Source organism: Branchiostoma belcheri, unplaced genomic scaffold (genome assembly GCF_001625305.1).
Source record: "Branchiostoma belcheri isolate BF01 breed outbred unplaced genomic scaffold, Haploidv18h27 scaffold79, whole genome shotgun sequence".
Taxonomy (NCBI): domain Eukaryota; kingdom Metazoa; phylum Chordata; class Leptocardii; order Amphioxiformes; family Branchiostomatidae; genus Branchiostoma; species Branchiostoma belcheri.
The window spans coordinates 887,399-900,716 of NW_017804453.1; the positions used below are offsets into that span (position 1 = coordinate 887,399).

The 13,318-nt window shown below is 39.7% G+C and overlaps 2 protein-coding genes across 6 annotated transcripts in view; one reads left to right on the forward strand and one right to left on the reverse strand.

Annotated features, from left to right (window-relative positions):
• LOC109485912 (stathmin-like) overlaps positions 1–7,576 on the forward strand; it is an 18,747-nt gene extending 11,171 nt beyond the window's left edge. For 3 of the 5 annotated variants that reach the window (XM_019789597.1, XM_019789599.1, XM_019789600.1), the window contains 5 exons: positions 2,560–2,729; positions 3,741–3,872; positions 4,405–4,464; positions 5,409–5,471; positions 6,184–7,576. In XM_019789597.1, coding sequence (XP_019645156.1) covers positions 2,560–2,729; positions 3,741–3,872; positions 4,405–4,464; positions 5,409–5,471 — 425 coding nt within the window. In that variant the 3' untranslated portion in view covers positions 6,184–7,576. The remainder of the gene's footprint in view (positions 1–2,559; positions 2,730–3,740; positions 3,873–4,404; positions 4,465–5,408; positions 5,472–6,183) is intronic. The other 2 variants (XM_019789598.1, XM_019789601.1) reach the window with 1 other exon arrangement.
• Positions 7,577–9,830: 2,254 nt separating this feature from the next.
• The window catches only part of LOC109485856, a 31,745-nt gene continuing 28,257 nt past the window's right edge, over positions 9,831–13,318 (reverse strand). Inside the window, 4 exon segments of the mRNA XM_019789528.1 lie at positions 9,831–11,600; positions 11,980–12,107; positions 12,426–12,542; positions 12,810–12,942. Coding sequence (XP_019645087.1) covers positions 11,340–11,600; positions 11,980–12,107; positions 12,426–12,542; positions 12,810–12,942 — 639 coding nt within the window. The 3' untranslated portion in view covers positions 9,831–11,339.

Consider the following 13,318-nt stretch of genomic DNA (forward strand, 5'->3'; position numbering starts at 1 on the left):
CTGAAATGGCAACTTTAACACAAAAGCAGTGCAAAATTATTCAACCCCCTACGAGGATTCCTCTAGAAATTCGTGCAGCACCCCTGTAACTGCACTGGCCTGTTGCAGACGGGAACGATAGCTTGTCATGATATTCTGGCAGTGCTATTTGGGGATTTTGGCCAATTCCTTGTTGGCGAATATCTCCATCTCAGCAATGTTCTTAGTCTTTCCTGCTGCAACAGCTTTCGTCAGGTCTCACCACAGATTCTCAATTGGGTTTAAGTCGGGAGACTGCGATGGCCACTCCAGGACCTTCTAGCCTTTCTTCTCCAACCAAGCCTTCGTGGATTTCGATGTGTGCTTGGGGTCGTTGACTTGCTGTAATGTCCAATGACGCCCCAGCTTCAACTTCTTCAAGGACTTGGTGACTTTCTTGGCTAGAATATCCTGATACTTGGTTGAATCCATGATGCCGTCAACATGGTGGAGTTTCCCCAGTACCATTAGAAGCAAAACACACCCACAACATCACAGACTTACCGCCATGCTTCACGGTAGGCAGGGTGTTCTACTCTGCGTATGTCTGGATCCTCCTGTGCAAAACAAACCTCTGATCCACAGGACCAAAGAACTCAAGTTTTGCTTCATCAGTCCATAGGACAGTGTCCCAAAAGTTCTGTGGGTTTGATAGGCTGGGTTCAGCATACTGGAAGCAACTTTTCTTGTGGCTTGGCTTCAGCAGCGGTGTGCGTCTTGGGGTTCTGGTATTGAACCCTTCAGCATGAAGTGTGCAACGTGCTGTACCGCCTGAAACATCACTTCCTCCTCCAGCCAAGCTCTGTCTCAGGTCCTTTGCAGTAAGCCTGGAGGTTTTGTCCACCTATTCTCTCAGGAAACTTGCTGTAGCTGATGAAATATTCTTCTTTCGTCCATGACCTCCCTGTGTGGCCACAGTACCAGATGCCTTGAACTTGCGAATAATGCTACCAATGGTATCTCTGGGAACTTTAAAGAGCTTGGATATCCTCTTATATCTATTTCCTTTATTGTGTAAGGCTACTATCTCCTATTTAAACCTCTGGGACAACTCTCTTGCTTTCGCCATTTTACAACAAGAGGCATGTGAGCAGCAATGACACAAAGTGTGTAATACTACACATTTGGTGGAAAATTACAGGATAATACAAATATTATGGACATGCACATCTTACCTCATTGCATTACTAGTGCTTTTGGACGTGGCATGTTAGTTGTGATTCTCCATAATCATGCAACCCTAGCTGATGAGTTGTATAGGGGTTGAATAATTTTGCCACCTGCTTTTTGTGTTAAAGTTGCCATTTCAGATGAACTATGAAATAATATTGACTTTTTCTCTGATATTAAATTGTAGTTAACTATATGTTAATCACTTACATGAGTTAGGCATATTCTACAGTTGTAATTTTCCTTATTTTGGCAAAATTCCCCAAAATATAAGAGGGGTTGAATAATTTTGCATGCAACTGTATATTCATTACTTGGTGACATACGCAAGAGTAATGCAATGGTATATCTGTAAACCTCCTGACACTATGTCAAGCAATTACATGGTTGCTCGGGCTATCCTGGTCCGCAAATGCCTGGGCTATCCTGGTCAGCTGATGTATCTCACAGCTCCACAAGAAAATCTGATTATACTGCTTCATTTTAAAAGAATCATCAGGACTCTTCCATTTACAGAATGGTAGGGACAAATTCAGAATTATAGATGTAGTCATTACAAAAGTGGTTATCTGATGATGAACAGCTGTGGATATATTTGTCTTTTGTCAGCCAAAAGATATCAATTAGCAAAGATATACTATAGTTCACTTATCAAGTTGATATGTATCTTCACTCAATTAGAGGCAGTGAACTCATTAGAGGCAGTGACATCTGGACAATCCAGTAAATGAGAAGGCCTTAAGTTTTGTTATGGATCGGATTATTTTAAATGTACAGTCTCTCAGCTCATATGTATTATGTATGTATATGTGGCCTTTGCACTTGCACATTTCATGCTCATAAAGAAAAGAGTAAATACATGAACCTATAGACTGAGCTAAACAAAATTTTATTTATTATGGGGCTTAGGCCACACCAATTTGATTTGTTGCTTCTCGGATTCGCCTCTTCATTTTTTTTTCTGATTTGCAAAAAAAAAAACAAAATTCTGAGTCTTAATCAACTGAAAAATGCCCATATTTTGCCCAACAGTTGAAGAAACTCCTTTTCTTCCTAGTTGTTACATCTACCAATGCAGTGGTTTGATTAAAAGTTCAGAATTCATTGTTTAAATTTTAACCCAGTCTTTTGTGTTGACTTCATGGCACCTATTCTAACATTTGGGGCTATAATAGGATGCCCAGGCCTGTTTTTATTTTTTATCGCCCTGTCACTTCATATTATTTCTGAAAAAATCCAATAAGCAACAAATAAAATTGGTGTGGCCTTAAGTAAAGTATATCTTCAACTTTATGTAATGTTATAGTTTTATACAGTAGATTAGAATGGAAAGCTAGTAGTAGTTCAGCCAGATTTTTCCTGTTTGAGCAGATATGCAGGTGAAGCAACTGGACAAAAGTGGCCAGGCATTTGAAGTGGTCATCAAACCACCTTCAAAAGATGCCAGTGAAGTCAAACTATCATCTCCGCCCAGGAGCCCAACCTGTTTGGATGCCAAGACCATCCAGGAGAAACTTGAGAAGGCAGAAGAGAGACGAAAGGTGTGATGAGGCCATAGTTTTACCTACATGTATTACTATTAATTACCTTGTACCTCCACTTCTAACTGCTGTTCATTTGAACATTTATTACATATATGTATATATCTTTTCAGTTGTTGGCACATTTTGAAAAGAGATTTTAAAACAGTCGCATCCATTCTGAGATGCTGGTCCATTCCTTTGATAGTAGAAATCTAAACCAATAAGGCAGAGAAGACTGACATTGATTTCTGCTTTGCTGCATATTAATGTGCACAACTGTTAAAAAATAACGGTCGTTTATATTCTGGTTGAGTCTAGGGCTAACTGTCAAATCACAAGCCGGCTAAAGGTCAATGGATGTCATAGATGTCAGAGGTCATGTTATAAAATCCTCAATCTTACGACTTGATGGTTTGAGAGATGACATTTGGGACACATTCTGCATGCGAATTTCATTTTGGTAGCAAATTGTACATTTACCGGAAGATACCATTTTGAAATTTGATTATCTTGCATGTGTAATAGGTGTTAACTACAGATGTATTTGTGATTTACATGCTTAGTAAATAAGACAAGAAATGGTTGGAATTTTGTTTCTGTGAGAATGAAAATCAACTATGTTCTTCAACTTTCAACTAGTAAGAACAGATGTATATGCCTATGTGTGAATAGTGTTCAGCACCAAGGTCAGGTATGTTTGCCTGTGTGTGGATGGTGTTCAGCACCAAGGACAGGTGTATTTTCGAATGAATGTGTGAATAGTGTTCAGCACCAAGGTCAGGTATGTTTGCCTGTGTGTGGATGGTGTTCAGCACCAAGGACAGGTGTATTTTCGAATGAATGTGTGAATGGTGTTCAGCACCAAGGACAGGTATGTTTGGTCTGTCTTTTGATTTAGACCAAAATACTCACATGAGGATGAAGGTGGAACAAAGGAAACTCTACATGCACATGTAGTTTTTTTGTAGCTGTTATATTTTGTGTTGGTACCTTCCAATTTATCACAATGGTAAATGTTTTGTTACACAGTCCATGGAGGCAGAGACACTCAAAAAGTTGGCCAAGGAACGTGAGCATCAGATGGAGGTGCTGAGCAAGGCAGCGGAGGTTGAAGCAGCCTTTGCCAAGAAGGCGCAAGAGGAACTTGAGAAGAAGCAGGAGGTTTGTATTTTGCACTGTTCTGCCTTAACACTATATATAAATAACAGGTCCTGATTCACAATCACATGTATGCTACTTTCTTAATTAGAATAGGGCACAGCCCATTTGACAGTGATGAATTGACGTGTGCTTCAATCATGTTTCATCAGTTAGAACCAGTTGATTCATGCATTTTTTCAGCTTTCTGCACTATTGCTCATCTTTCACTAAAGCAATTTCATGGGATCATTCACCCATCCCAGTAAGACAGACTTAATTCAAATCTGTGAGTGATGTCCACATCTGGGTTTCAAGTGACTTATTATTCAAAGGGAAATTGAATAATGCATTTATAAATATCCATAGACATTGTTTCTGGTTGAGAAACTTGGTTTTTCAATAGCTTCCATTGTAGGGGAAGACTTTTCTGAATGACTGTGATAAGTATTGTTTCCTCAGCGTGCACTGGTCATGTACATGTACAACACCAAGAACCATTTTATTGTGATATATTGTGGCAAGTTACATTTCCCCATCCAATGTATTTCTCCAGCTTTATGAGCAGAACCAGCAAGCTCAGAGGCAGGCCAAGATTGAACGTCTCAAGGAGATGGTAAGTTATGAGCTGTTAGGGCCAGCCAGCCATGTCAGTCTGGGAGAGCATTTTTTACAATCACAAACTGAGTGATTCAAAATCAATGATTCAAATTGGCCACCCTCTGAAAGCATGCAAGGATAAGGACAAAAAGATTTGGGACCAACAAACTTTACAATTTAAGACCTTCACACGGATGATTTTTTTAGGTAAACTCTATTTTCTAAATGTTAACATGTTGTGAAGGTCTATCAAACTGGCTCAGGTGGTCTCATGTTGCATGTTGTGTTGTAGATATTCACAATACATTTCTAGGACTTGTACCATCACACAAAACATATGAAGAAAAACTGATGATTTTCATCTGCTGATGAAGATTTTATCTTTTTGGAAACCAAAAGAAGCTGGTGAAAAGGAGGAGGCTGTTTAAACTCTGCTAGTTCACTGTACCTGCTGCCTGATTCTTGCAGTTGTCGGATTCTGACTAATATACATTTAGATGTACACGTATCCCTGGAGAATGGTAACTGTTCCGTTAATGTCCGAATTGCTGAAAAAGAATTGCGCACTGATCACACCAGGTAAGTGAAAAATAGCCCATTACTGTGTTAGTCATCCAAGACAAATATACACAAGGGAGTGCTTGGGTTCTAGATGCCAGATTATGATATCATTAAGGCCACTGCAGTTATTTGTAGGGAGTTTCTGTACATGTTTCTGTTTTGTGAAACTTGTTACAACCAATCCATGAAAATATAAATTTTTCAGGTGTTATGCAGAGATCTCATTAGAATGTATCTCAAAAATGTTGAGGAAAGATTATGTTTACTGTCAGGCACTTAGGAAACAAATGCAGACTGAGTTTGCATTCATAACCTGAAGCTATAAAATGTTGTTTGTTACGTTTCTGGTTTTGTTTCTGTATTTGCTTGATTTTGATTTCCATAATTTTGTTCCCTCAGGATCAGCGCGCTGAAGTCGTTCGCCAGAACAAGATGATAATGACCAATTCTCCAAAGGCTTAAGTATGAGAACATAACTTCACCATTCCAATTGGCACTCTCAACCCCATGTTCTCCTTTGCATTTCATTTCTTCTTGTATTTCTTATTTGAACATAACATAACCCAAATGAATTTTCCCAAGAAGTTTTCATCTATCAGTAGACCCACATTTTAAAAATTAAGTTCTTAATTGATTCTTAAAGAATTTTGAACTTTTTACCTTGATAATGAACCCCCACTGCATAGTAACAGTTAGTTTCAGGCAATTCTGAGTTACCAGTAACATCTGTTAAAAATGTTGGACATTTAGAATAACAGGTTTTCATCATTTGCATAGAACCAGATAATATTGTATTAGCACATTTGAAAGGAAAACTAGAATAAATGGAAAGAGTGAAGTTCAACCTTTTTTGTAAATTTATTGTGATGGTATGTAGTTGGGACTTTTAATTTAACTTGACCACTGTGGAGAAAAATGTACATTTGCAGATGGTTAACTGTATGTCGAGTGAGGTTAGATAAAGACTACATCAAGTTGACAAACATTGCTTATACTAACTTTTCAAATCACTTGGGATCGAATTAGATGTAAGAATTTTCTGTCTGAAGAAAGACAGACCCTTAATGATCATCATTCTTGGGGTAAGGTTACTTATAAGCTGATGGAAGGAAAGCTGGTAGCAATGAAGCAGCACACTTTGACCCCACAATTTTTTTTACCTCTTTTAACGCAGGAAAAGCGTGCGCAGGAGGTTCGCAGGAACAAAAAGGAGTTTGCTACATCTGGCTGAGGCAGTGGGGACGAGGACAAGAAGGAATTTTGCTGGCACCCAGCTGGTACAAGCCCCCACAAGATTTGAATCTAAAGTTTGCCAGATTCACAAATCCTATAGTGCTGTAGTTGAACTGGTATAAAAGTGCTGCATGTGCAAAGTGATGTACAAAAAAATGCTATAACAAAAGTACGTAAATCTTGAACACGGACTGGGATTCCCTTAGAGAAAATGCCACAAATGATACGGAGAAATGCTAATAATGATTGGTGCATGTTTGTAGCTTCAACTTGGTGCTGGGCTTTTTGAAATGCAAGGTAAATTCCAAATGCTGTGATATCTTTAAAAAGAGTGACACTGTTTTGTGTACCCTGCAACCCAGAAGAGCTGCTTTAACCTAGGTAACACTTTGGTCAAAGGACATACCAATCTTGAGAACATATTTCCTCATTGCCAGGTTAAGATCTCTGATTCCTGGTTGTATGTTACAGTTATGAGGTTCCATACAGTTTTGGTTGGTGATCCTCAGTAATTGGGATAATTTGACTGGATGCAAGGATAAAAATGTTCTCTCTGGGTGTCAAGGTATTCATCTTCCGCCTTAATACTTTCTTCCAAAGATTTACACATTATTGAGATATACAAGAGCTATGTGTCTTTCTGTACAAAAATAGATAGCTGTTAAAATAAATGGTCAGTTTACTTGAAATAGAAATGACATCCAGTACATAGAAGGTTGTTCTCACAAATGTTCTCCAAATACAGCTGATGAGCATTTTTCAGGCCTTTTCCACATGTCAAGACATGAAAAAAGCTGGAAAGCTGTATTTTTTTTATTTTATTGTAATGTCAAGAGGAAAACAAGAAATTATATATCCACATTTTTCTGTTATGTTTCACATTAAATCCCATCCCTACAATTCTGCCAGCTTTTCTTAGAAATATCTAGATACAGGATAGATACAATACCCATTTAACTGGACCAAGCAACATATAATGAATCAAAGTCATGTATAGCAAATCCCACTATTCTCGACCCACAAAAGTAAAACACCATGTATCGTTCACTGCATTTGTACTCCTTGTTACATGTTTGCACTTATTTGTTACATTTGTTACTTCCATGTTAAAACATTTGTTAAATTAAGAGTATCAGCTCTGTAGCAATGATAGTGACGTAGTGAAGCACTTGTCAGCTAGAATCTATATGCTTCCCTTGCTAATAAAATGTTATATAGTAGAAGATGTGCTGGGAAACTGCTTGAATGCCAGGAATGGTTTGTGCAGTGTAAAGCTTCATCACAGCGATGTTCACACTTGTTGAAAAGGTGATGGCTTCAAGAAAAGAGGACAAAGATAAAAGTTGTGTATGTCTTTTTATTCTGGAAGTTGTAGACAATTTGTAGTTTTGGCCAAAGATTATTGATATCATATCATCAGTGATATATGGGACTAGAGCAGCTGTCAATACAAAACTAACCCATCTGAGAGCAATGATTCAAAGTATGTACCCAGGTAACAGCTATACTCTAACTGCATTCATTTGGACAAAAGCAGTCGCTTTTGCAAAATAATCAACAAGACAAACGTTGGTTTTGCTTTGAGAAGGAAGGTGTTCGTTATTCGAGAAAGTTTCTAGGTGTGAAAGAATACATGAGAAAGCAAAGTCAATGTTTCCCACCTGCAAAAGTAAAAGCAAGGTAGACGACTGCTTTCAGTGGACATTTCTATGATGTAGCTGTATGTGCAAGTCCAGCAATGTGTTCGTAAACGTGAAGGAAACAACTACGTACATGTAACTCTAAAAGGGCAAGTAGGATTTCAAGTGGCAAGTGCAATAGCAGATATATGGTAGATGTTGGCAGTTACTCAATAAACTAACTGGTACAACACTTGTTAGTGGCGCTGTGTTCATTTTATTGTCGCAGCTACAAATAAATGTACATCCGAAGAAGTGTTTACCTCCTGTCCATCTCTTTACAGCTAGTTCCTATTCTAAACTTGACTGGCATCATGCCGTTTCTTACTTGCTCACACACCATGGTTGCGCATTGGATTTTTATTGTGCTAGTTTTTTTAGCCTCTACCAGGCTTGAGGGCGCAAACTGCCGGCCGGCAAACTGTAAACTGGAAGGCTAAACTCCCTCGGCGTGTTATCTCTCTATTTGGCCAATTTCTACTATTTCCAGCCGCGCCCTCAAGCCTGGTAGAGGCTACTAGTTTTTCAGTTCAGCCGAGTCGGGGGATTTTTTCTTGATGAATTTCAGAAACGAGAACTTTCGTGAAAATGGCGCGGCAACCAATCATATAATGTGACCATATACGTGTATTAATGTAGAACTTTATTGCACGACAATTGCACATGGTACAATGTATGGCAAACTACATGAAGAGAGTAACAACAATAAGATAAGTATAATATAATTAATTATGAAGTACATTTGGTATATAGGAATACAAAATTAGTTTAGTATTCACTACAAACTACCAACATAGGAGTATTGCTATAAATTTCGTGAATCGTGAGATAGTACTTGAGAAGTTACAATGGTCTGCTGTTACCTATGGCATTACTTTTACTTTTGAATGCGTGGCAAACTATTACTGATCACTGTTATCCACATTGCAGCCAACAAAGAAACCCCCGCACCATGCATGCACTTCGCCATTTGTGTCCAACGGTTCATGCACGTAGCATGTCAAAGGCAATGATCACATTAATAGGTCAAATGTAACTCGACCCTTTATTCAGATCAGGTCACCCAAGTCTCCAGAAGTGCTATGCTTCCTCATAAATCTCCACACATCATGTATGTTAATACTGTTTCAGAACTATCCGGTCTCAAAACAAGGAGGTGGGGTACTAAACGTCGTCGTTAGCCATCCCCATCAGAAGTGGTAAAAATGGTTTAAAAACACGGTGTTAAAAATGCACCTGTGTTTGGGGTAAGAGATGTAACACCCTATCAAAGTACGGAGCTGAATCACCCTCCAAGCAAACCGACCTAATTTTCTCTGGCCATTTTCTCGCAACCATCTCAGCCCTTTTACCGCGCAATCCATGCCATGTTGGCCCCTCATCCCCGGTATTATGTGTCAGAGCCTGACATCACTCTAGGCGTGCCATCGGAAGCCTGGAGGGCAGTCATACCGAGTAGGGGGCTCGGATTACCTTTATATGTCCATGAAATATGATGGTAGAACTTGAAGTGAATATGACCGTCGTAAATTCTGATTTACACATGCAGTGGAAGGTCGCGCGCCAAGATGATACGATAACAGCCAATTATTCCACTAATTGCTGGGTTACATGTCACCTTTATAGAATTTCTGCAATATCCCGGACCGTGTGGGGAAAATAAAGCTTGCCTCCAGACGTATCGACCTGCATGAATATTGCAACCCGCTCCCTCTAGAAGATGTGATTTACGTCTTTTTCTTCTATTACATTCCTTAGGACTGAATCCGTGAGTACTTCAAAGAACGCTCTGTACACGGGGATGGTTTTATTACACCCATGCGTCTCTCCTTCGCCTACCGGTCCTAGCTACACAGCGCATATAAACTAGACAAAATTGCGTTGGCGCTGACCTTGCCAGCATCCAAAAGAACACGCCAGAAACGTGATTGTTGTACAAACGAGGAGCTCGTACCTTTATTACCTCCACTGTGAAATAACAGTATCACAAATCAAAAAGCACGTTAACTACAGTGTGTCGGCTCTGGCGTGATGCAGTGTTACTCCTTGTAATGAGGGGTAACAAAAAATAACAAGCAAGACGGTATTTCGAAGCTATTTTACTCTTGCAGACACTTGCCTTTCTGTGACCCTGATGGCTATGCTATTTGTTCACTGTCAAAATCACCACGTACACCATAATGTAATTTCATTGATTACTATGGCAACTAATCCTATGGCCACCCATCATTGTATCCCCGCATAATTCAAGTCCCCGACAAGGAAATGTAATAAAAGATTTAGAGTCGATAGTTCGAGTTCGTGGATGAATAATGGCCCTTACATGTCGAAGTATGTAGGTTTTACAGGAAAATGTCGTATGCGGGCAAATTTTAGTCGTGCATGCTCACCCATTCTTCCCAATTTGAAACGAAAGGTTGTTTTCTTTATTACCAGCTCCGAGGAAAATGATAAACGCAAAGCATTTTTGTATGTTGGCAATAAAAAAGGCACAGTCACCATGATGGCAAAATATACAACCTAGGCTCTAAACTAAATGCCACGTTCCACGTCATTACGAGAACGTGAAGTACACCTTAGGTGGTACGTCCCACTTGGCTGCCTCCTCAACTTGTTATTTGTCGCCGAAGCTAAGTGCTGCAAACTTTTGCTGTTATTAGGAGTTTAGAAGGAAATGGGGCATTTTTGCATTGTACTTTTAGTAATGAAGCTCGTTGTTGTTGTAATGGAGAACAATATCGTGGTGTTGTCTTTAGTACCCGATTTTCTGTTCAATTTCAGATGAAATGCATATTTGTACGTATGGCAGCTTCACCACTTTTCAATATGTCGACCGGTTTGTGATGGCATCCACATTGAAATTGAATAGATTGTAAGTTTTCTCGAATAAATTATATCGTAGGAAATTTCCTTGTATTACAATATACCTCAGTTAATGAGGACAAAAAGATGAAAGTACACTATACCATAACAAACCATGCAAGTACCCAGGAGAAAGACATAATCATAACTTGTTAACAATATGACAAAACATTGATCACCATTATCGGGGTTAGTTCCTCAAGTAACAATCGTAGCACCGATCCAAGTATACTGAGATCATAAACATAATGTAACAAGACTACTCGAAAGCGTCATAGAATTCAAAGCAAAAGCATATTACACAGCAGAGATGTTTGTTGGGCGATTTTCCAAAATGTAGCTGAAATTTACTGCTGATGAATATGCCTAAGCCCAATGAAAAGCAGTTGATTGTAATGCCCCAAGCCTCACACGTAAAGGCGCCGTATAGATAATTGATTTTTCTCCTCGTGGGGAGAAAGGGTTGTATGATATATCAATATCCTTTTTATCTTATAGAACATCAGTATCAGTTGCTATTTCCATGACTTGCACATTTTAGATAATCCAACGGTTGCTACTCTGCCGGCTTGTCTTCAGCTGGTTTGTCTTCTGCGGGCTTGTCTTCTGCGGGCTTCTCGTCGGCTGGTTTCTCATCCGAGTCAGGCTGCTCTGAATCTCCTGATGTGGAAGCTGCAGAACTCGATGCCTCGCTAGGGGCCGGTGCTGCACCTGACCAGTCTTCAGGCGACCCCGAGCCGCAGCAGAGGAAGATGGTGGCGCTGCTGAACAGGAGGCCGGCAGACACCGTCCAGATGATGTTCCACTCTACGGCGTTCTGTGGAGGAGTTAACAGGATAAGGTCAGTTTTAACTCATATTTTCATGTCTGGTCTCTGGTGCTTTAAAAAGTTCACCGCAGATGTAGACAACCTGCCAAGTATCCAGTGGTATTCTAAAGAACAGATTCAACTTGACTGACTTTGATTTAAAAAATTAAACTAACATGCAGTAAGTGCAACTCTTTCATAAACTACCAGAAGACACGTTAATGTGCAATATTAGCCTCCACTATCCCCTCCTAGACAGGGTCAGTATTTGACCATGCACATGCTGGATGAACTCCCTAGCCATGCAATTGTTCTACATGTACACGTAGGTGTATACACACCACATCACCCTAGATTTACATGTAGAATGTGTGTACATGAGACATACCTGATGTAGGGTACCTCCTCCTACACAGATGGGCGTGATGATCCCCATGATGGTGGACAGGCCGCCGGACACGCCCATCAACTTACTGGCGTGAACCCCCGCGATGTCCAGCGCGTTCACGTTGTACCCTGGAATGCAACACATACTATAAGAATTAAAGAAACGTGGTGTAGCACGCACACATACACATACACGTACACATACACACATACACATACACGTACAGGTACACATACACACATACACATACACATACACATGTACTACACACATATGCATATATATATATATATATATATATATAGTTTAGACACGGTGACATTAATGCTTGAACATCATAGTGCTAAAATTTGTGCCTTTAAGCCTTCGACGTCGAGAACCACTCTAAGGGGAGTATCATTTCATTGATACAACTTCCAATTAAAAACCGAAAGTACAAGACACACCTGCTGCCAGAGGGAGCGCCAGTGCACCGAAGCCGATGGTGAGGAACGGCACGGCCTTCTCCAGCGAGTCTCCTGCCAACCCTGTCGACAACAGGAAGCTGCCAGCAATGGCAAGACCTGAGGGGGAGTAACGATACCGGGTTTTAAATTTGCGCTTGAAAACGTGCAGGTAGTATTTCACAATTCGTGATGGAGTCCCGAAATGTCACCGCGAAAATAAAAACGGTGCTGAAAATTCTTAATTGTCATCAAGCAATGGTGCACTCTAGAAATAGCTCTATCACTCTCACTCAAGAAACTAAGATCAGCAACAACTCCGTCTCTTTCAACACCCATCTTTAGAACTTTATCTACGGTAAACACGGAGTACACGTAGATTCTTACCGAAGAAGTTGAATGACTTTCTGATGAAGTTTGTGGAGACGGTTTGGCTCTTGGTGGCTGCTCGTGCCGGGTAACCGATCAGAGGCAGTCCGACAGTGAACAGCGCAAAATGGACCCCGCTGTACACACCAGCCTGCATGGGGCAGAAAAACTCAATATAAGTGTGTTTTATGCAGTACGTATTATAGTAACAAGTTTAAAGCTTCTCAATGATATTGGTTTTTTTTTTTTTGTCCGTACAGTCAACTTTATTCTGCAGGAAAGTATAGAAAATGTTGTTACTAAAAGGTATAAGGAACACAATGACTTGCATGAGTTAAGATATAGTCTTAATACTTCAACTCATGACTATGGTAAACAAGACATTTACCACTTTTTTTTACAAATAATGGTCATGACCTTTTCTCAATATGAAGTTTATATCATAAATGTCAAATGGTATTTTAAGTCTTGCAAAGTGACACCAAAAACTAACATTACAAAAGCATCATAGTTTGACATCTAATATT